The sequence below is a fragment of the Channa argus genome, chromosome 22 (assembly GCF_033026475.1).
Source record: "Channa argus isolate prfri chromosome 22, Channa argus male v1.0, whole genome shotgun sequence".
In the NCBI taxonomy this organism is placed as follows: Eukaryota; Metazoa; Chordata; class Actinopteri; order Anabantiformes; family Channidae; genus Channa; species Channa argus.
In genome coordinates this window covers 13,437,400-13,461,186 of record NC_090218.1, presented here as the reverse complement: position 1 = coordinate 13,461,186, position 23,787 = coordinate 13,437,400, and the positions used below count along the sequence as shown (strand labels likewise).

Sequence of the window (23,787 nt, the reverse complement as noted above, 5' to 3'; positions counted from 1 at the left end):
TGTTTTTTTACCATCTGCGCATGGGGAGTGATCCAGTCTGATTAGGTGCATTGGCAGATGTTTTTAATTATTTATGTGTTTATTACTTGGAAAGTAAGTAGTGAACCTTGTATTGTGTTGTGTTGTGGACTTTCTGCATTTCCTGCTCCGTCTTATCAAACGCTGTAATCGGCCCTTTTGGTTGATGATGGTTTTTATTTAATTCAGCTCACACTGTTTCGTCTTTCTTGTCAGAGGCTGCTGCTGCCATCTCTTGTGGCCAGAAGCTCCTAATTCTGCTTGCTTTAAAAAAAGTGAAAACACTGCAAATCTTTTCTTTGTACTTTTGTCAGATAAATAGAAATTCAAGCAAACTAGTAAAATAGTAATAGTTTCCAGAAAATCTTTCTCACACTACAGTGATACTGTAAACATAAGAAAGAAGGTTCAGATGGTGTTGTAGTGATTTTTATTTTTTAATTCTAATGATACAGCTAAGGTCATTTGATGCAGACTCACATCATTTTTATAATCATGAAATGCACGCTGCAGTGGTTCTGGATAATCAGGTTAAGCTCCTCTAAAGCTATGAGACTAAAAGAAGAAAACTTGTTTCCTCTTACATGGTGAAAAGCAGCTGACCACTGAAGGTGGTGTGATGATTGTAACTGTCAAACACCTTTGTAGTCTGCATCAGCTTCACAACCACTGTATCTCCAGCCTGAAGAATCAGAACAGCCCCTTGAGATGAAGTCCCAAAGCCAACGGACTGATTCTCAAAGGCACAATAAATGTGCTGTCCATTCTTGAACAATGTGGCAGCCGTCACATCATTGTGTACACCGATGTGCCACTGGAACTCGTAGACTCCTTTTACTGGTGCAGTAAAAACACCTGAGGGACATTTGTCTAGTGAGTTTACACAGAAAGTCAGGTCAAGAACAACTTAAAGTGATGGTCCAGTACCTGTGTGTGGGTTGTAGGCATTTCCAATGTTTGTGAGGACGCGTTTGTAGATCAGAGGTGTGTACGACGGAAAGGGTCCGATCTTTCCTTCAATATTCAGAGAGGCTGAGAAAGCCACTTTCTGGCCTGAGAGACATAAAACATTTCATTTACACATCTGATGAATAAATCTCAGTTCTTTAAAGAGCTTGATTTGAATGGATCTTCTCCAAGGACGCATTTCAATAGTACATAAGCTACACTACGTACTACTGTACCACATCCCTGGGTTCTATCATCCACATGCCTTTTCCTATCACTGCTATGCTGAGGGCACACAGCTCCACTGTCTCATCATACATTTCTGCCTGTCTCTCTCTCTGACATCTCTGCTTGGATGACAAAAAGACATCTTCAAGTTAGCCTCTCTGAGACTGAAGTTCTACTCTTCTCAGCCAGACTTTCAATACAACACAGCACCAGCATTACCACTGGCTCTGTCCCCACAAGTCTGCCAGAAATCTGGAGGTCATCATCAACGATCAACTGAGCTTTACTGTAACCACATCTCCTCTATCTCTAGAGCAGCAAATTCACCCTCTACACCATCAGAAAAATCAGACCCCACGTTTTTAAATATGAAACGCAAGTCATTTTGCAGGCACTAGTCATATGTCAATGCTGTGTTGACAGAGCTGCCAGCAGCACAGTCAAACAGTCCAATACAGCACACATCACACCACACTTCATATCTCTGCATTGTCTTCATCAGGTTCAAAGCTCTTACTCTCACCTACAGAGTGGTTGACTCAAAGGCGCCTTCCTACCTATACTCCCTTAAGCCTTTCAGGAGAAATCAGTCTCAGATATTGTCTGAAGTGTCGTTTCACATGTGTAACTCACAGTGGGAGATTGCCTGAGTGACAAACACCCTCACGTGTGAAACAGCTCGATTTCAGTGCACAATCAGTGCGCAAAGCAGACACGACATGACAGAAAGCTTAAGCTGTGGGAAACTTTGCTTACGGGACACTGGAGCTTTGCATCTAATAAAGAAAGTTTCTATGACTCGACTACCACCATGACAAGTGATACAAATGTCATTAACACAGCCATTCACTCACTTTTATTCCTCCCAATGATTTGGGCCAGAGCAGTGTGCTGCAGGCACAAACTCCCACACATAATAAAGACATTGTACTGGGGGGCTGGAAGAATAAAGTCCAGATGATGTTGGGAGCTTTCACACATACACACCCTTAAAAAGTCAGGACAATGTCAGAATTCCAGTTCATGTGCTACAAGGGCTTCATTCAAGTCTACAATCCCTCCACTCGACTGCAGTCTGCCATCAAACAACGTCTAATGAACTCATCACCACACAACAGATTTCAGCTCAGTGATCCCGCAATTTTGGAATAAACTCCAAAGTCCATACACTCACCACCCTCACAGCTAATATTTAAAAAACTGCTAATGACAGAACTCTTCCGCACCTTTCTTTGCACTTAAATCTTTAAAAAAATCCTATCTGTTCTAGTTGCACTTGCATCTGATGAGACTCATAGCTTTGATGTTTTCTCCCCGACTTCCAAAGGCATAAACATCAGTGACAGGGTCAGAAACCTTGAACTAATCAAACCTCGAACATGTGCCACAGTAAAAACAGTGGATCTTAAAACGTAATTCTTGTGAATAATCTGATATGACTTCAGGCCATGACCCTGGAAACTGGACTGTAAAACACCCTGGTCTTGTGTCAAACTCTGTTCCCTCTTGTAAAAACTTTCATGAAGCCCTCCCCCAGCAATGGTTAGCTTCAGGGTAAAGATGGGGATAACAGTTTGGTCCACAGTAAATGTGGGTTTTCAAAGGTTTTACTAAAACTAAAACACAGAAACATGTAAAATGTATTAAACTTGGTGACAAATTTAAAATATACAGTATTGGCAGCAATCAGACACATTTTTTAGAATAAATACTTTTCTGGTAAATCGATCTTTAAGTCACACAAATGAACACGTATCAATATACTATATATTAATAAATTTGTTATTTGAATATTTCTAATCTACTGCAGAGACCAGTATAAATTACCTTGTTGCTGTTGCTTCAGTTTATCCAGTTCCATTTTCTGTCTGTCCAACTCCTTTTTCTGATTCTCCATCTCAATCTTCACTTTCTCCACCTCCTTCTTCTGAGCATCCACCTCAACCTTCTGCTCTTCCAGTACTTTCAGATTTGCTTTTAGAGCTGAACCAGGAGCATAAAAAACTTTTTTACCTTCACTGTTGTTGCTGATTAGTACAATAAATTTGTAAAAAAAAATAATAAAATATATTTAGAAATGGAATGCAGCATAAAGCAGCTTCATAACTCAACAGATGTTTCCTAATGCTCCTCACGTGCAGGTTCGTTGTTGTTGGTAGTTCTAATGTTTTATGGTTTTTCTGTTATTGATCTGAGGTAAACGGGAAGTTTTTTTTTCAATATTTGTATTTTTTAAGCCGCTGATATCCTGAAGGCCAAATCTTTGTGGATGTGTGCTTATGTGGTCTGTAACAGAGGTCCTGACATGTACATTTCACAGTGTTCACATATGTGGTACAAGCTCAAGCATCATTCTGGTTTTGATACTGTAGAATTTACTGTATGAAATGTACATTTACTCCACTAATTAATTTTGCTTTGTACATCGATCTAACTAAATTACTAATAAAACAATGTGTGTTTTAGCAGTGTGTTGAATCTGACACACTTTACTTTAATAAAGCCTCTGGAATATTTCAGTAATCACCAAAGTTATTGCTGCTTTGTGATGTCAGTACTGTTCTATAGTGCGATAAAGTTTAATAAAGTGACACAAACCAACACTGAAGGACACATCCTGACATCAGGAGACGAAGCTCAGCACCGTGACTTCTCTATTACATGCTGGATTTCTATCAATTCCCTCTGGATTAACAAAAAGTCTGTGGACATTTCGTATTTTAAATAGTTTCCATGTTTTTCTGTATCAAAGATTAAAAAAATGACCTTTCAGCTGCTTCTTCAGTTTGGCCACTTCAGTCTTCTGCCTCTCCACCTCGGCCTTTAGTCCCTCCAGTTCTTTCAGCTTTGCTGCTTGTTCTGAAATTAAAGACATTTATTTCAACCTCAAATTCTTTGGGAATCCGTCCAATGTGTGCAGTAATTTGTCCACATGGATCCGTATAAATATATAATATGAAATAACTATGTACCGTACCTCGATTCTCTCTCTTGAGGAAGAATACGTCCACTTTCAGTTGATCAATGGAGGTGGCCATCTCTCTCAGGACATTGTAGATGTCTTTAGGTCTGGGAGGTGCAGGAGTTGTTTCCTTTCCTGCCTCTACCTTTGTCTGATCTGTGGAGACAGAGCAGACAAGCAGCAGCAGGAAAAACACATTGATTTTCATTCTGGAACTTTACAGTTGAATTGTGTCCTCTGCTCAAACCTGAGGGGCATTTATAGAGGTCATGGAGGAGGATGTTAAAGACATGAGCAAACTGTTTGAGAGGTTGATACTGTAAAGTGTGAACAAATCATCCAGAAGGTAAATGTGTGAGCCGCTTCACAGCTGGTATTTACACACCATAAATTCTCAAATAGTGTCCAAGCCTTTATGTATAATATCATCTATTAACAAAAACTCAACACCTCCTCCATGTTTAACTTTCCTCATTGATGTAACAAGGGCAAGTGGAGACTATTATTTTAGGATGAAAGGTAAATTACTGTCAGTCATTTAAAGATATATTGACCATGACACATTTCAGGAACCAGTACTGTTGGTGTGAATGCAGTTGAGATCAGAAAATGGGTCTGCTGAAGACTCAAGAATAACTTTATTATAAATTCACTGTGCTGATAACAAAGAGTTTGTATCTGTTGGTTCTGGACAGTGTCTGTCTGTCAGAAGTCTGAGTAGTGTGATGCAGCTGTCAGACAAGATGGTCTGAAAACAAGATTTTTGTAAATGGCTGCTTATAAAGCGCTTTTATCCTAAGTGCTTTACAATGTCGTTCCTCACTCACCCATCCACACGCACTCACACACTGATGGCAGTGGCTGCCATGCAAGTAGCTCACCTGACCCACCGGGAGCAACTTGGGGTTCAGTGTCTTGCCTAAGGACATTTTGACATGTAGCTGGGAGGGACCGGGAATCGAACCACTGACCCTATGGATGACTGCCTTACCAACTGAGCTACAGCTGGGAGTGTTTTTACTGCTTAACTTTAACTGTCCTGTTCATTGAGCTCTTCTGTGTAACCCTGACAGACAGATCAACAGCTAAAAGGACATGTGTGGACATGTGGACATTTGTGTCTGTATGTGGTACAAATCTTCAGAAAATAGATGTTTGTGTCTGACAGTGTGTAGGAACATACAGACCAAGTTTCACCAACAAACTGTTCCTGTCCTTGAAATAAAGCTGTCCAGAACTGAACAACATATGTTATGGGGAAATGAACTTTTTTTCAGTGTTTATTTTGGTTCTACTTTGTACTGTATGGTGAAAATAAACTGTATATTAGAGGACAGGAGCCTAGGGTGAAGCAGCTGATACTGTGGTCAGGTCTGAGACGTGTTCGTTCACTCTGAGTCCTGGAGATAAAAAGTTATAACATGAAAACATTTATACATTTATCTCTTTATACATAGAGAGAAAATTTCAAAAACAAAAACTGCTAATCTCGTCAGTAGTCGGGGATCTTTGCGTGCAGCTGGGTGCTTCCTGGATGGTCACGTCCATGTAGCTTTGCAGGACATTAGACATGACACAGGAAACAGCTTCTAGGGTTTTCTGGATCATTTATATTTCAACAGAGGAATAAAACAAAACCAAACACAAACTAAATGGCAAACACTCAGACTGATGGGTCAGGTAAAGTTGAGTCACGTAGTTTGAACTCATTAAAAGTGCTTAACAGCCTATAGTTGATGTTTTACATAAAAAGTTTCCATAAGATTAGATGAACAAAGGCCAAGGGTTTGGCTCAGGTTCAGATAGAACTCTGCGGCCTGATCCCTGCTCTCATACAAACACTAAATAAACCATAAACCCACCAAAGCAACGTGGAATATATACTACTTATTTTTAAATGGCACAATGCACAAAACAGGTACAGGATGAGACTCCCAGAGATTTTTTATCTTTAACTGCAAAAAACTGCATCGATGAACGACCTGTACAGAAAACCAAGCCCAGTTTGTCTCAGTAATGAACAGAGAAACAGGCAAAGAATCAGGAAAGCAGAAAAGCATCAGCTATGACTTCCACATTTGCAGGTTCTTCTTTGTTAAAAAAGTAAAGTGGGCTGTGGTTCACAGTGTGACTCTAAAACTATAAAAGTTTATTAACTGGATTGAATGAGCAGTTTTACGACCTGTTATCATCTCATCCCACCCACCACATGTTTGACAGTGTTTGACCTACTCTACAGCTCTGGGCTCTTTGAGGGTCTGAGTACTGAACATTCACTGAGGATGTGGAGACTCCTCTGTATCTATAGTTGGGTGTAAAAGTTTGCACCTTCTGATTTTCATATGATAAAAAGTTAATTCACAGTTTAGTTTGTACAAATGTGGTTTAATCAAAAGTTAAAATAAACTTTTAATTAATTATTAGAGGTTGTTTTGCGAACGTAATTTCATACTTTGACATTTTCATATACTCCTTGAACATTTTTCCTACTTCTGATGATGAAGGAACAACTGTAGTTGATGGTGCATTGTTGTTTTTCAAATTTATGGGAATGTCCTACACTCAAATGGCTTTGAAGGGGATGAAAACATTTGCACATAACTGGACATGGTTAATGGCATCACTTTAAAAAAGCATTAATAACTGCTGTCAGTCAATCCAAACCTGTTACTGTGCTCAGTGCTGTAGGAAATGCACACAGTTCAAGTAGTAGAGCAGAGTAGAAGTACATGTTAATGCAGAAGCAGAGTTACAGTACTGCAGTAAGTGAATGCTGAGCAAACAAGGAAACAGGATTTACGTTTTTATTTTGCTTTGCTTCTTTTTCCACATTATTAACGGTGTTAAAGGATTTGTTTTGATTTTACAAAAGACAAAATTTTATTTCATTAAACCAAATCTTTTATTTGGCCATGTAAATATAAACTAAAGAACAGTGAAACTATTTCACTCTGTTGCCTCCTGTGGACACTAAAACTGAAATAACAGATATTAAGCTTCTTTGAACAAAGACCTGAAGATCGTGTTGTGAGCAGTGTCTGTGAATTTATCTCAAATGTCAAACTGAGGACCTGAGAAATCAGCAGACCAAGTGACTTCTTCCTTTTTAGAGGAAACAGATGATGAAGTCACATGACCCGACAAAGACCCAGCTCAGTGTTACCAAGGCAACTGTATTTATACAGTATATGAGCATTAACAACAAAAATTTACATCCATTATCTGTAACCTCTTATTGTGTTCAAGTTCATGGGGGCCTTGAGTCTATCTCAGCTGTCATTGGGTGAGAGGTGGGGTCCAACCTGGAAAGGTCTCCAGTCTGTAACACATGTAAAGACAAACTAAAGTGAGAAATACAATTAAATGAAGAAAATGAAAATATTTACAAAGAAAAACATAAATGTAGATCAGAAACACAGCTGCAGTTCTAAATGACAAATATAAATTTGAAGAAAGCTGCAGTGAAGCTTCACAGTCACAATAAAGATGATGGATTTTCTGTTTCAGAGAATATTATCTTGTGGTTGTGTCCACTGACACAAAAAAAACTGTCTCCTGCCATTCAACAACAAAAAAACTCAGTATGCTTCTGCCTTCTGTTAGCTCTTAGTGAGGACCAGCGCCATGTTGTCATGCTGTTGCCCCCTAGTGGCCTGGAGTGTAATTCCCAACTAAAAATCCAGAGGCTCAGAGTTGGTAGGTAGTTATAGTGGAGAAGACGATGCAGGTGATAATCAGCTGCTTGTTTTGTCCTCATCATGAATAATAACTTGTGAATGAATTAAGTCTTTAGTGTCTAAAGAATTTTCTGTCAGTCACAGCAAGACTGAACGCAGAAACGCTGGAATCCAGATCCTACATATTTGGTTTTTATGATGCACTGTGACGGTTAGACAGTTACTGAAGTTGAAAAAAATTGAGTTGTACATAAACACAAAGCTCAAATTCTTCCAGTCCCCCTGAGGGGACAGTGCTCAGATCTCTGTCCTGTCTTGCAGCCTAGCTCCCTGCTCCTCTCTGCTGCTGCCAAATAGTTTATTTTGCTGTGTTTAAAGGCCTCTCCCTTTAGAAGCTTTCACATGTTCCTGATTGTAATTTGTGTCCTGTCTTTGTTCCACATGATGAGAAAATTCCTTTCACACCTACAATTACACAACACCACCACCTCATCCTAAAGGTCAATCCAGATGAGTCAACTGTAAATAGACAAATCTCAACTTGTAGCTGTACGTTCTTGAATTTTCCAGCTCTCTGTGTACAATCAGACCCAAGCTCCAGATCACAGAGGTCGATCCAGGTGAGTTAACTGGAAGCGTTATCGTCACTATTCTGGTTTATTCTGGGGCATTCTGTCTTTTTCCTGTCTTCACTGGCCCACATGAAGCTGCACTTATTACCAGGGTCCATGATGTAAACAGACACTCACCGGTGTCTCATCTGTCACTAAAAAGAAAAAACTAACTGGAATTAACATGCAAAAAGAATTTTTGCTTTATCTTGTAACTGAACCACACCCTGACCTCCAATGCTCATTTTTTCTGCGTATATATAAAGTTATTCCCTTAAAAAGGTGACGCTCCCGTGACAATAATGCTGGGTGCAGTTGTTTCCATGGCGTGAAATGATGGTGCTTCTGAAGACTCCAACAGTAAAGGGTACCTGTTGTGTCAATATGACACACCAATGGATGCACAAAAAGGCACATTTTGATGCATTAGGACGGATCAATATCCGAAGCTGTGGGATGAGAATGTGATGATCCGACCCACCCCATCAAGACAATGTGTGTGTAAACTGATCAAACAACTCTCATTGTGCTTTGATTCTAATGTAGTTAAATTGGGTTGTAGTAACTTCATGCGCAGTTGCTTAAATGAACTGTGCATGAGAATGGAGCAAAACAATCACTCTAGACATAATAGGAACCATTTGAATTTGGTGAAAGAACAGAATGTGAGTGAAGCAGCTTGTGCAGTTGCAACTTCACCGTTTTCCACCCACCCACTTCACACCAGTAAGAAAACCATAAAAAAAAGTTTCAAACCATGGAGACATGATTGTGCTTGTTGGACTAAGTCACTCCTGCTCAACATGTTTGCACTCGTCTGTGACAGCCTCCTCCCTGCCTCTATATAAAGACCACACAGCTTTGAGCAGAGGACACAGTTTAGCTGTAGAGTGTAAAGGTAAATCCTGGTTGTTTCCTGCTGCTGACTGCCCCGTCTCCACAGATCACACCAAGATGGATGAAAAACAGAAATTGAGTCCAGGGGTGTCCGAATCTCTTTCCCATGAGATCTATGAGGTACCTGCCAATGCCATCTGTTATATGCCTGCTCGTTCGTCACCTATGGCCCCCGAACCCCGTGTGTTACATGGCATGCCTCGTGAAGCAATCTGTCATCGCCCCCCTGCACCGAGGGGTCCAGATTTTCCAAGGCCTCATGAAGAGCTCCATCGCAGATCTCCTGATGGAGTCTGTCGTTATCCGGGCCCTCTACCGTCGTGTCCTTGTCCTCCAGAGCCTCAGAAAGAGCTCCTGTACATATCCCCTGAAACCGTTTGTCATCTGCCTGCTGCACCGCGCCATGTGGCTCCTCCAACCAAGATGACCCTCATACAACTGGAGAATAAAGATGAAGAACAGCCACGCCTTCACTTTCCAAAACCGGGTCCACTCTGTCGACTGCCCCCTCCAGATCCCGGTCCCATGTGTCCGCTGAACCCCAGTCCTGTGTTGTTAAAAGCGACCACTTCAGAGCAAAAAGGTAATGTTTTGTGAGAGGCACATGTCATGTCATGGCAGTTCATAAATCAGATTGTGATGTGATTGATGCTTTTTTTTGAAGATCTGGAAGCTGAGGTGGAGAGCACAGGGATTAACCAACTGTAGCAACAGCTACAAGGTACGAGGACCTAATTTCAGGTAACTTTAGACAACACATTTAACACCTGTTTGACAGGTGACCAGATGTTCTTATTCTAAAATGTAATTTCATCTTATATCTTAATATCAAGAGTAAACACCTCACACTGCATTAACTGATCAAACACACAGCACTTCAGCTATTAGCTGAAGATATCATGTTACGGCATCTGCTGAAAGGCGCCTCAGTCTGTGACGATCACAACCACCAAACCACCATCAGCGGTCGCCTGCTTTTTCCCATGTGAGACAGAAACGGTACATTTTGTCTCTATGATTCTGTAAAGTTTTAAAGTTTTGCATTGGTGTCTGGATCTAAATACTGTGCTCATAATACCTGACAGCCTTGTACAGGTGTGGTTTCAAACTTTAAAGTGATTCTTTTTTAGTCTTTTATTCTTGTGTAATAACTAGAAAACCTCAGGTTACCACTTTTCTAACATTTTCAAACATTATAGAAATCATCATATTAATCATTAAGTCATAACCTGTGACCTGTGTTTTCATCTTTACTCTTGTGATAATGATACCAAATCAATAATAAAAAAAAAAAACAGATGAACAACACCCGTCACACGATAAGGTGAAAAATGCATATCTAAACTCCTGAAAAGTTGTGAAGCTATGTAAAATGTAAATAAAAAGTGAATGCAGTGATATGCAAATCATTGAAAACCTGTTTTTGCTTGTAAAAGGTTCAACACATTAAATATATTAAAACTGAGAATTTTTTAAAAATATTTTCTTATTTTGAACTTGTTGCCAGAAAAGTTGGGACAGGGGCCTGTGTGTTGATAAGTCAGATGGTTCCTCTCCTCTTTAACATGGAGGACACAATGTCCATGATGTCCAGATTTTAACTTATAAGACCAAAGGAGAGTTTTCGACTTCAACTTTTCGACTCTACATTTTAAAAGAGCTCATGCTCAGAGGAAGTGGTGGTGTTTTGTGGATCTTGTTTTTATGATGTTGTTTGGCTAACCATGACCATAAATGACTGGCAGTCATCAAGGAATTCACAGAACCATAGCTACCTCTGTAACTCACATTCCTTTTCATTCCTTTCTGACAATGAACAACGTGGACAATTTATGCATTGCAGTAACAGACACATATCAACTGTTCAACTGTGGAAGCCAATGGAAAGATTGCTGATGCCAGTGTGGACCCTACTAAGCCAACATCATGTGGTTCTATTTCCCCTTTGAAACCAGCAACTTAAAAAAGATAGAAATTCAAACTAGGGAATCTTAATGAACTGTGATGACATCCTAGTGCTCAATCAGGACATCTAGCATCTACATGTAATCGTGCAGCAACCAGCTAGCCCATCTACTCTGTCTGTTTTGATGTTTTTACTATTCTTATTTTGATGCGAGTGGAGCCAGAAAACCTGACCAAGGATTGTGGTGAGCAACAGAATGCAACCAATGTGTCTAGCAGTCTATCTAAAAACCCCACAGGCCTTCAGCTACAGCATAGGAAATCCAGATGAAAACTATGGAAAAACCAACCTGCACCTGAAACATCCAGCAATGGGGCAAATCTGATAACACAAATTAAGACGACTAATTACCGTTTAAGATGTTGAGTGGGCCACCACAAAAACAAGGACATTCAAAAAAAGAGAGAGAGGCAGGACATCTGGTAACCATAGGCTTAAAGGGCATTGAATTGTACTCTGACCTTGTGATAGATATTGACCTGTGAGCACAAGGGGACATGTCCACGTTGTTTATCACCACTGTCACTCAGTCAGGAATGAAACAACTGCAGGGAAGAGGTGTGTCTGTGTGTAGCAAGCCTTAATCAGGTAAATTGGGAGCAGCAGAGTGTGGCTGAAAACAGACAATGAGTGTGTGATTTAAGCCTGAATAAATTCCAGGACCATGATCATGAGACATGAGACAATTCAAATTCAAATCAATGCAGTGACATCTGGTGGTTTGTAAAACCACTTTTAAAAAAATTTGAAAAAAATACTTTTCTAGTATTTTTGTACAGATGTGATCCACTATGAGTAGAGTAGTGTTACTGCGATAGTTAAATCTGACGATACAGTAATCATGAAAATATACCCAAACACAATACAACTATGTTTATTATTTAATTCAATCAGAATCAGACACAATTCAAACTTTCATATAAAACTAAATGGTTCCATTGATGATGGAATTGTAGTTTGTGTTGTTGATCAAATCAGCAGCTGCAGCAGCTCCACTTCCTAATCCCTGGCTCACTGACCTGATGTTGAGGACTGCTGAGAGGATGTGGTGCATGTCTAAGACTACATCTGCACCGGCTGAATATCAGAGTCTCCTTGTGTCAGTTATTGTCTAACAGCAGACCATCCCACACTGTAGTGACCCAAACTGTAGTCAATCCATGCTCACAGGTGCTTATCAAAGTGCTGGAAAGGGAAAAGGTTTCCATAAAAGGAGAAAAAGGGCTGGGAGCAGTAGCCTGAGGGTGGAGAATGTTCTGCCCAGCAACAAAAAGATATAAAACTAATGTGGGATGTATGATGGAACTACATAGGATGGAGAATTGAAACTCTGTCGATGTTCTTTTCTCTTGCAAGATACTTTACTATTTACACTTGAGGTGTCTAAGACCAGAAATTGTCATTTTTTTCCATGACAACCTCTCTCAAGATGGCTGCTGCCAGTTCCCAGTTTTTTCCACCAGATGTAGACATTCTGCTAAATTCCTCTAACAGCTCATCACGCTCACATTCAGCAAAGCAGCTTACATTAAAACTATTTTTCTATAAATTTCACATGTATATGCAGAAGTGAAGGACTCATGTTTCCTGTGACCTCACCAATTGTATAGTACACAGCACAGTTTATGTAGTCCACAATAATTTAGCACCAATACACAGATGCTGCTTTTGATATTTAGTAAGTGTAGTGTTGTGTATTTTTTCCCATTTTGTAAAATTCCAGAGATGATTCATAGACATGGACTCCCAGACCTCAGTCTATCGTCCCCACTTGCTCCTCTTAAAAGGGTTGATAGTAACTGGTGTCGTTTGCCATTTCTGACTCCCACCTTCTCATAATACCTTCCTCCCAATAATGAGTAGGGAGCCACAGTTGTCCAGTCAAGAAGTAACAAACACATGGACTCGTCTACAGCATCACTTTGAGACAGGATGCTCCTAATGTCAGAAGAAGCTGACGTAGAAATTTGTTTTTGTGTGAGGTAAAGGATAAATCCTGGTCAAAACTAACTCTTACTGTACTGGAGTAGTAACAGTCCTGGAACAGAAACCTGTGGAGCTCTTTAGTTGACTTTGTGTATTAAACCTCAGTTCATGCCTAGAGAGATGGTGAAATCACATAAGTCTAGGTGTGAACGGCTGTTAAACCATCAAAATATACCCCAGTTAAAAAGAAGTGGGCACAATGAGTAAAATGTAAATACACACAGAATTCAATGATTTCCAAATCTCATCAACCCTGATTTTATCTTATTATTCCTTCAATTACCTTCTTTCCTCGGCTTTCCAGAGCAGACCACCACCTCTCTAGATTTTCCTCCACCTGCTCTCACTACAAATCACAATCTTTTAACACTGCAAGGGATCAGTCGTCTGGCTTATTCAGAGAGGTGTTCGCTCTTAAGACAAAATTACAGGTCGGAACACAGAAACATAACAGTAGACCTGAGGAGGAGATACCGGGGCTACAAGGCTGGCGTCAAGTTAAAGCGAACAACCGGAGATCCCCACCATAATAACTAGGAATGTAAATTCTCTGCCAAATAAATTCGATGAGCTGTCCGCACTGAACAATCAGAGGATCTACTGGGATTGCAGCTCGCTTATCTTCACTGAGACATAGCTATACCATCACATACTGGATGCTAACATGGACCTGCTGGGTTTTACTGCAGTGAGAGCCGACATAGATGTGAATGCCTGTGGAAAAAGCAACGGTCGGGGGCTCTTCATGTACATTAATAACCGCTGGTGTAACCCAGGGCATGTCTCTGTGAAAGAGGTTTTGTGCAGCTGACACTTAGAGCTGCTAGCTGTTAATGTATGACCACACTATCTGCCTTGGGAATTCAGTCACGTGATCGCCATCTGTGTGTACATTCGTCTGAGTGCCAATGCAGCCACAGCCTTGTCACAGCGAGGCTGCACACGTAGGACTTAGATGCATGCGTCATCATTTCTGGGGATTTCAACCACGTTACCTTGCACTCCACTCTGGGTTATTTCTACCAAGTTGTGGATTGTCCCACAAGAAAGAACAGGAAAATGCACCTTCCTATGCATTTAAATCTAATAGAAAAAAAAACAAAACCTTACTTTCTGCTCTTTCTTGCACTTGCATCTCATGACACTTTTCTGATAGAACTTTGCTTTGATGTTTTCTCTTTCACTTAGATTTTTGCTGCCTTGTTCCTCACCTGTAAGTTGCTTTGGATAATAGCGTCTGACAAGTGACTAAATGTAAATGTAATAGTCAAGCTAAATAATTATTATTCTTATTCTCGTCTTGTTACCCCGTTATTTCACAAAGTTTGTTTATTGTTATCAAATAACAACAAATATGTATGTATATATATATATATATATATATATATATATATATATATATATATATATATATATATGAAATTTGTTTTATATATGTGATCTAAAGGACAAATCCTGGTCAAAAATAACTCCAAGGTTCCTTGCAGTAGTACTGAAGGCCAGAGTTATGCCATTTGGACAACACATTTCTGAGATTTTTGAACCCAAATACTAGTTTTGTCAGTTTTGTCTGAGTTTATAAGTAAAAAATTATGGGAAATCCAGGCCTTTATGTCTTGTAGGCTATAAACTTGATTAACAGATTTTTTTCAGCTGGTTCCATAGATAGATATAGCTTGGTATCACCAGCATAGCAAGGGAAATTGGAGTGTTTTCTAATGATGTTGCCTAAAGGAGACGTATATAAAGTAAAAAGTATTGGTCCTAACAAAGTGGAACTCCATAGCTTACCTTTGTGTGCATAGAGGATTCATCATTAACATGAACAAATTGAAAGATTTAAACCAACATAGTGCAGTTCCTTTAATCCCAATTTCATGTTCCAGTCTCTGTAATAAAATGTTGTTATCAGTGGTGTCAAATGCAGCACTAAGATCTAACAGAACAGGTTTAGAGACTGTAAATTGGCTGTAATTGGCTAAAACACCTTCCTCAAGACAGGGGTTTTAGATTGATGATATCTAATATGAACGTATCTATTAAGGGTAAAGCTTTCTTGAGCAGCTTAGCTGGAATAGGGTCTAGCAGACAGGTTGTTGGTTTAGATGAGGTAATAATTGAAGTTGAAGAAATCTATGGGTAAGAAGCAGTCTAAGAGGGATTGGGGCCTTAGTGATGATTCTAGCACTGCTGTACGTGAAGATCTATCTGTAATATTTGGGGGGAGGGTCTGGTGAATTCTTTTTCTAATAGCTGCAATTTTCTTGATAAAGAAAGTCATGAAGTCATTGCTGCTCAGATATAAGTGAATACTAGGCTCCACAGAACTATGGCTCTTATTCAGCCTGGCCACAGTTCTGAACAGAAACCGGGGGTTGTTCTTGTTTTCTCTTTATTAATGATAAATAATATGCTGTTCTGGCATCACAGAGAGCTTTCTTGTACATTTTAAAACAGTTTTTCCAGGCTAAATGAGATTCTTCTAAATTTCTGGAACGCCACTTCCTTTCTAACTTTGCCTGTTTTAATTTGAGAGTTTGTGAACTATACCATGGAGATCGCCTCTTCTGGTTTACTGCCTTCTTATTCAGTGTCAACACTATCGAGTATTGTACATAGTGAGGCTGCAGAATTATCAACAAGATAAACAACTTGTGCAGGAGTAACATTAAGATGGCTACTTTCCATTGTATTACCATATGGTGAAGCAAATGATGAAAGAATTGTTTCTTTAAATTTTTTGACAGCTTTTTTACTTAAGCACCTGCTATAGAGGAATTTTTCCCTAACTGCTATATAGTCCGTTATTGTAAATTCAAATGTTATTAGAAAATGGTCAGACAGAAGAGAGTTTGAATTATTGTTAAATTATCAGTTTCAATGCCATATATAAGGACAAGGTCTAAGGTGTAACTAAAACAGTGAGTGGGTTTATTTACATTTTGGGAAAAAAAAATTGAATCTAATAATGAATTAAGAGCATTGTTGAGTCAGTTACTGTCAGCATCTACATGAATGAATCCTTCTCGTCCTCTGCGGTCTGCCAATGAATGACGTCTGGTGGTTCCAGTGCCGCACAGAAGACATCAAGCAAAACTCTTCAGTTTAATGATCCCACAATGGTTCAACGAGCTACTAAATTCTGCACGCTCAGCAAATTCACTCCCAATATTCAAAATACTGCTGAAACTCTTCCACAACCTCCTATGCACTTTTATTAAAAAAAAAAACTTTCTGCTTTTTCTTGCACTTGCATCTCATGAAATGTAAACACTTCTTCTGATAGGACTTTGCTCTGATGTTTTCTCCTTGACAGATTTTTGCTGCCTTGTACCTCACTTGTAAGTCGCTTTGGATAAAAACATCTGCTAAATGACTAAATGTAAATATAAATGTAAACGTACTACTGTGTAAATGCAAATCCTCTGATTGATCATTGGTTATAAATTTACATCGATATTTATTCTCAGTAAACTCCTTTATTCATGGCTCAAAATCATCACGATTCAGTTATAGAACCATTGAATCACAAGCTTAATGACAAAAGGTATCCAAATTCACCAACAATAGACAGATAGAAAATGTTGAACAAACTGAATGAACAGTCAGGGAGGATGTGATAAGGAGCAAATGATGAGCAAACATCAGCCTTGAGCCTTACATGGAACTTTATATCTGATCCTTTATTTACAGTGTTTGAAGGACAGTTGGAACAGAGGAAACAAGTCACACAGCTCAATTTTCAGATCCATGTCCTGATCTCACCTCTTAATACAGACAGCAACTGATGCTGTAAAGCATCATGGTCCAGTTTTCATATGCAGTCTGTGGAGAGTCATAACTGTCCAGCTGAGCAGCTCCATGTATCAGACATGTCAACATGAAGCTGCACATCTTTGTGAACATGAAGTGATGCAGATCTGTGTAGAGTCTGGACCCACAGCCGCACCAAATGATTCATGAGCAAATAATGTCTCAAACAGACAATGATAAGACAACTGTCACGGTTTTTGTTAGGGATGGACCCAAGAGAGGAGACAGTATGAGGGATGAACGAAAAAGGGTTTTATTTGACAGGTATATAACCAAAATTGCTCCTAACAGGAGGTAACAAAAAACCCAGGCTATAGGGAGAACAGATACAGAAATAAAACCTAAATGAACACACGGGAGAAATACTAAACTACTAAACAAATAAGGCACGGGTTAACAGACAAACTAAAGCAAGTAAACACAAGGGGAACACTAAGGAAAACTATCTTAACAAATACTCTGAACTAGAAAACACCAAACAGGAGGAAGGCTAATAAACCCCGGACAATTCTTAAATCAAAAGAAACCTAAAAGTTTAACTAACGAGACCCAAGAGGACAGGCTAAGGATACTAACTGGAAACTAAACAGGTTTGGAAAACCAAGACACACACACACACTCTACGGAATAAATGAACACACAGACTAAAGTAACAGGGCAGGGGGGGAACACAAAAAACTAACACGGGAACTCAGGGGAGGCAGACATAAACAAACTGAAAAAAAAGCATTAGCAAATAAAGACTGACTAAAATCCACTGGATTTTAGTCAGTGGTATTAGAGTAAAGGGGGCTGAATATAAATGCACGCCACACTTTTCAGATATTTATTTGTAAAATATTTTGAAAACCATTTATAATTTTCCTTTCACTTGGCAATTATGTACCACTTTGTGTTGGTCTAACACATAAAGTCACAATAAAAAACATTTATGTTTCTGCTTGTAATGTGGCAAAATGTGAAAAAGTTCAAGGGGCATGAATACTTTTTCAAGCACTGTACAAGTCAAACTGAAGTGAAATTAAAGACATCAGCCTGTCAGGGAGGATGTGATGATCAGGAGCAAATGATGAGCAAACATCAGCCTGGAGCCTTACATGGAACTTTATATCTGCCTTTTGGTGGAAACCGGACTTGCTTGAGGTTCTTAAAGTATCATTTTTGGAACACTACCATGACACGTATGACTAAGCTTCAGCAAACACAGTTTTTCTTTGGAAATGGGACTGGGTCATTGCCAACATGGAGGCATGTCTGTAACATCATCCTCCCTGATCTATACGCCCCTTTCTACTGAGCAATATAAGCCTACACAGGTTTGTAGAGGACACAAATCAACTGTCAAATTTCCAGTGTGACAATGAAGATGATAGGGTCCCTCCTGCTCCTGCTGCTGGTCTGCTCCATCTCTACAGTTCAGATTATCTTACCACCGAAGACTACGACAAAGGCGCCTGTTGCGACTACATCAAAGCCTGCGACAAAGCCTACGACAAAGACACCCATTGTTATTACTGTTTCTCCACAACCACTCTCTCTGCAAAGCATCTCTGCCACAGTGAAACAGCTGAGCACCTCATTGGCTCAACAGAAGGTGGAGATTCAGTTCTTACAAAGACAGACTAAAGGTACGGTATAATGTCAGAGAAGTCAGAACATTAGAAAAACAAAGGTATCTCCATCTTTCTGTCATTATGTTAGTAACTCAATATTTGGATTTGGTTTTTAAAATACTGAATGTGAATTCAATTACACAAATCTATTGGAAAAAAATCGCAAAAGCTATTTATGGTGCAGTAGTACATTTCTGATGTATATGTTTTTTTTTTAGCACAAGCTGTGCAGCTACAGAAGCATGAGGTTGAAATTCGCAGGCTCCAGCTTCAGCGACAAGGTACTGTGTGTGGAAATCATCATTTCTTTCATGACTATGACAGAAATTCTAAGAAAGATAAACAGAGACTATCAAACAAGTTCAGTATAGTGGAACAGTGTTCAGTTTACAAGAATAGTAGTTATTTTAAAATGTGGTTGATGGTCTTCATACTAGTTTATATACAAACAGTTTAACATCATCACATCTCTGTATCTTTCAGTACGACAAGTGGCTTTCTCAGCTTCTTTGTCGACTAGAGATGCCACAACTATCGGACCCTTTCCCACACACACAGCTCTGGTCTTCAAACATGTTGTGACAAACATTGGAGGGGCCTACAACCTTAACAAGGGTAGTGAGCTCTAAAATATTACAGATAAATTCCACTTTTGATCTGTTTTGTTAATTGACACTGACTAAAACCAATGTCCTCCAGGTGTTTTCACTGCACCAATCAGAGGAGTCTACCGCTTCGAGTGGCATGTAGGAGCACCTGGAAATTCGTATAATGTGGGAGTTCACTTGGTTAAGAACAAAGATCTCATTGCCAATGCCTATGAGGTCCAGTCTTCTGGGTATGCAAGTACCTCCCAAAGTGTTACACTGATTCTTCAGGCCAAAGATGTTGTGTTTCTGCGGCTGTGGTCTGGCTCTAGGTTGTACGACAATGCCAATCACCAGTCGACCTTCAGTGGTCATCTGCTTTTCACCATTTGAGAGGAATTTGTTCCTCTTTTTCTTCAACTATGTTCTAATCATTAAAATTTCCTTCAGTAATTGTTGTACCCAATCTATATGTTTAATCACTAAAACTACATCTATTAAACATATACATTTCTCTTATATAAAAGCTAGAAATAATACAACAATGCATTTACCCTTTTCATCTGTCTCTGTATCTGCATTAATATACCCGTAATGATATGGCAAAATGGGTTTCTTCTTCCTTACAAAACTTTTTCTGATGTCCTGTCAACTGAATTAGACAATAAATAGATCTTTGCAGCAACACGTGAGGTCACTATTTTATACTTTTATTTCTGGTTCAAATATGAACATTAAAACAGAATCCAAGACATTGTTCAACTGCTGGGTTTGGATTTGCAAGATTACCAGTTACACCAGGTTAAAAGAACCAGTGGCACCATCGGACTGTACAGACATTTGGATTTGATTGTTCTACACTGCACTGTGAGAGGCAACATGACAGACCACAATAGGTAGAGTTTCACAGTATTTGATCTGGGATTTTACAAAGTCCGATGTTTGTGCCCAGGTCCAGGTTGCAGGTTCATAACAGTCTTTTTCAGTGTTGGTATAAAACGTTATTTAGCCCGTTCATTCTCAGAAGGGTGTGATAGTTGAGGACTGGGGTTTCAGATGCTGATCTTTGGTTAAATCTTCTAACGCCTTTTTGATTCCACCAAGAGGGAAATTCAGGTGCCACAGCAGCAGTGTAAAACATTACATCAAAAACAAGAGAATAGAAAAAAAACACAAAAAACAAAAATATAATACAGAACAGAAATAGCCTAATAGTAATAAATATGTACAAGTGAATTGAGAGGTGGTGTGAGAGTCCATTAAAGGAAACACGTACGCTGGTGGACAGGTTCCTGTAGGGATTCATACCTCTCCTGGTTATGTTTTGCATCTACTAGCAGGCTAGCTGTTGCTATGTGCAAATAATGCTGCTTCCCACACATGGCTCATGACACAACCACCATAAGGCCTCAGGAAATCAGAGAAGTCCTGGTGAGTCCACTTCTGGCCATCACCTAAGAAAAACCCAATGTATATTGGTTAGATAAACTAAGATAGACACCAAAGACTATAAAGAGTTTACCGATATCAACAATCAAACCCTTGCAGATGATCCAAAATGCAGCTTGCCTCATTTTTACTCAGCCAAAAAAGACCCATGTCACACCACTTTTTAGATCTCTGCACTGGTTTCCTGTAGCTGCTCGCATCAGGTTCAAAGCTCTGTCTCTTGCATACAGGGTGGTTAACTCGACAACTCCCGCTTACCTCAACTCACTCATTCAAGTCTACAATCCTTCTTGCCCGCTGTGGTCTGCCAACGAACGACGTCTGGTGGTCCCAGCACCGCATAGAAGACACCAAGCAAAACTGTTTAATGCAATGATCCCACGATGGTGGAACGAGCTACCAAACGCTGCACGCTCAGCTGACTCTCTCCCAATATTCAAAAAACTGCTGAAAACTGAACTCTTCCGCATCTTCCTATGCACTTAAATCTCTTAATAAAAAAAACAAACAAAAAAAAAAAAACAAACCTTTCTGCTCTCTTGCACTTGTATCTCGTGAACTGTGAACACTTTTCTGATAGGACTTTGCTTTGATGTTTTCTCCTTGACTTAGATTCTTGCTGCCTTGTACCTCACTTGTAAGTCGCTTTGGATAAAAGCGTCTGCTAAATGACTAAATGTAAATGTAAATGTAAAGAGTGTAGCTGCTGTAGGTAGCTGCAACCTGACGGGTGCCATTCCAGAATGATACTTTTGTGGCTCAAACAGCTTTAGGGTGCAGCCCTGGTACGAGGCTTTGGGCCAATGATCAAAGGTCCTAATTGATGTGCATCTAGTAAGGGAGGCAAAGTTGTTTGTGAAGAAGGTTTAGCTGAGTCTGGTATGTCTTACACTTATGAACTTTAGTACACAATGGAAGCCACTTTAAGCCTGGATGAATTGTGATTTTGCACTAAAGAAGCTGCTAAGTTGTGGATTTCCACAATGTGTTGTACAAAGATACTAGACATTCTAGTTAAAGCCAAAGCACTGTTTGAACTTTTCATATTTTTTAAACTACCTAACTGTAAAAAAGTGTAATATAAGTGCAGACCATTTACAATGAAGGGTCACATCACTATTTTTTCAAACATTGCATCAAAAAGAGCCATTTTAGGTTTACATTCTTACAAGATTTACATCTTATAAGAATGCCTCCTGCACACCTCCCATTGGAGGTCCTCTGGGGATGCCCAGATGATAGGAGACCCCATGGCAGACCCAGAACATGCTGAGAGATTGTAGATCTGGCCTGGGATGCCTCAGAATCCCACAGGACAAGCTGGAAGAAAAACATCTGGAAAGCCTTAACCCTTTGGAGTCTAGGGTATCTGGTCATTTTTTAATACTTTTGATTTTACATTTATATTTTACCTTGAACCTCACTTGTAACACATTGGATATAAAACCACAAAAGAAACAGAAAATCTTCGTGTTCTAGTGCAACTGAAGACAAGTCAACCATTTATCATAATGTCGGTTCTACTTGGCACTTTCGAGATGCATAAAATCAAGTCTTATGGCTATGTCATTCTTAAAAAATAGTGTATGATTTGAATCCGCCGGCATGTCCATCAACTCCAGAGGGTAATAAGCCTGATACCACCCAACTTTGGATGAGTAGAAGATTTTGAATGGATAAATGGATAGATTACATTGGACCAGGGACATTGTGTATCAATATGCACAGTTTTAAACCATGTGCTCATTCATTACTGCAAACAAGAAAGACACACCTTTATCCAGAAATCCATACCTACAACAAACAATATATAAACCTTACCTGGGCCCTGTTCTTCACACATGGATATGTTATCAAAGATATCTGTTAATATTGGCATTGTGACATCATTCAAGATCTATTGTTTCTTCAGAAGTTATGTTGGGCTTGTTATCCACAATCTAAAACCTATTCAGGAGCAGTATTAGTCAGTGTACACAAGGTAACTCAGGTTTCAACAGTGTCTTTGATTTGAATTCCATCCAACTGTGGATGTGCAGTGTGAGCAAAACAATTGTGCTTATAAAGCGTTATGCATTGCGACTATACACAGATCGGAATAACTTAACAGCTTGACCCTTACAAAGAAAAAAATTTTGGTATTCAATCATCATAAGGCCTATGTGTGTGTGCACACAGAAACCCGTTTTATTACCCTTGGGAGACTTTCCATTCACTTACATTCAATTTTAAAGTCTTTCCCTAAGCTTAACCATGACCAGTACCTAACTAACATTAGCTTACCCTAAACTTAAACAATGTCCTCACTCTAAAATTCACTTTTGGGCTTGAGCTGAGCATCAGTTTCCCACAAGAACAAGCGTGTTTATTGGGCCCCACATTTCTTTCTCTCTCACATACACGTTATGGCCCAAAAGCTAAGAGACAAAATACTTATAGAATAAAGAGGAGCTAGTCTGTGGGCGGGTGAAGGGGACAGTATCTGGGACTGTTTTCTGCAGGTGGATTTATACGAGTGTAAAACTCGTATAACACTCCACCTTTTGCTCCTTTTGCCCCCATTTCTGTGGGTCTGTGGTCTTAGACTCACAGCCAGTAAAAGAGAAATGCATTTCTTACATGTTGAGACTGAGCCCCAGGATTTATTTTGGTTCCACGACTTCAATGTGTTGTGAACAAAACACTGTTTTCTGGGAGAGAAAAGCAAACAGAATCAGCAGCAGATATAAAAACTAAGTGTGCATGCAACAAAATAGAGCAGGTCAGGAACAAGGGTAATCAGGAAACCAGAACGTGTACAGAAAGACTCGGAAAGGTACAAAAACAATCAAACTAAGTGTGCGCATAGACAGAGCGGTTCAGAAACAGATATTAACAAATAACCAAAACGTTTGTACAACAGAGCAAGAACACAATCTCAGACCTCAGACTTCAGAAGTGGAAAGAGGGAAATTACAAAATAGGAGTTGGGAAACAGGAAGTAAAACTGGAGAGACAGAGTGAGAGAGAAGCTAGAGTGAGAACAAGAGAAA

The 23,787-nt window shown here is 39.5% G+C and overlaps 2 protein-coding genes across 2 annotated transcripts; one reads left to right on the top strand and one right to left on the bottom strand.

Moving 5' to 3' along the window:
* Positions 1–431: 431 nt before the first annotated feature.
* LOC137108281 (uncharacterized) lies at positions 432–4,409 on the bottom strand. The gene is made up of 5 exons (XM_067492678.1): positions 4,172–4,409; positions 3,961–4,053; positions 3,022–3,177; positions 946–1,071; positions 432–873 (listed from the first exon to the last, which is right to left on the bottom strand). Exons 1-5 carry the CDS (start codon positions 4,362–4,364, stop codon positions 599–601), a joined length of 843 nt encoding a protein of 280 aa, XP_067348779.1. The 5' UTR covers positions 4,365–4,409; the 3' UTR covers positions 432–598.
* A 14,018-nt stretch (positions 4,410–18,427) lies between these two features.
* Positions 18,428–19,986, top strand: LOC137108289 (complement C1q-like protein 4). Its single transcript, XM_067492695.1, has 4 exons — positions 18,428–18,734; positions 18,938–19,000; positions 19,203–19,334; positions 19,419–19,986. Exons 1-4 carry the CDS (start codon positions 18,467–18,469, stop codon positions 19,697–19,699), a joined length of 744 nt encoding a protein of 247 aa, XP_067348796.1. The 5' UTR covers positions 18,428–18,466; the 3' UTR covers positions 19,700–19,986.
* The last annotated feature ends 3,801 nt before the right edge of the window (positions 19,987–23,787 follow it).

Excerpts from the sequence above, each read along its gene's own strand:
- LOC137108281 (XM_067492678.1), bottom strand. The coding sequence starts at position 4,364 with ATGAAAATCAATGTGTTTTTCCTGCTGCTGCTTGTCTGCTCTGTCTCC. Across the intron at positions 4,054-4,171 it reads CCTCAAGAGAGAGAATCGAG|AACAAGCAGCAAAGCTGAAA; the intron begins GTACGGTACATA and ends CTTTAATTTCAG. Across the intron at positions 874-945 it reads TGCCTACAACCCACACACAG|GTGTTTTTACTGCACCAGTA; the intron begins GTACTGGACCAT and ends AATGTCCCTCAG.
- LOC137108289 (XM_067492695.1), top strand. The coding sequence starts at position 18,467 with ATGAAGATGATAGGGTCCCTCCTGCTCCTGCTGCTGGTCTGCTCCATC. Across the intron at positions 18,735-18,937 it reads CTTACAAAGACAGACTAAAG|CACAAGCTGTGCAGCTACAG; the intron begins GTACGGTATAAT and ends TTTTTTTTTTAG. Across the intron at positions 19,001-19,202 it reads GCTCCAGCTTCAGCGACAAG|TACGACAAGTGGCTTTCTCA; the intron begins GTACTGTGTGTG and ends TGTATCTTTCAG.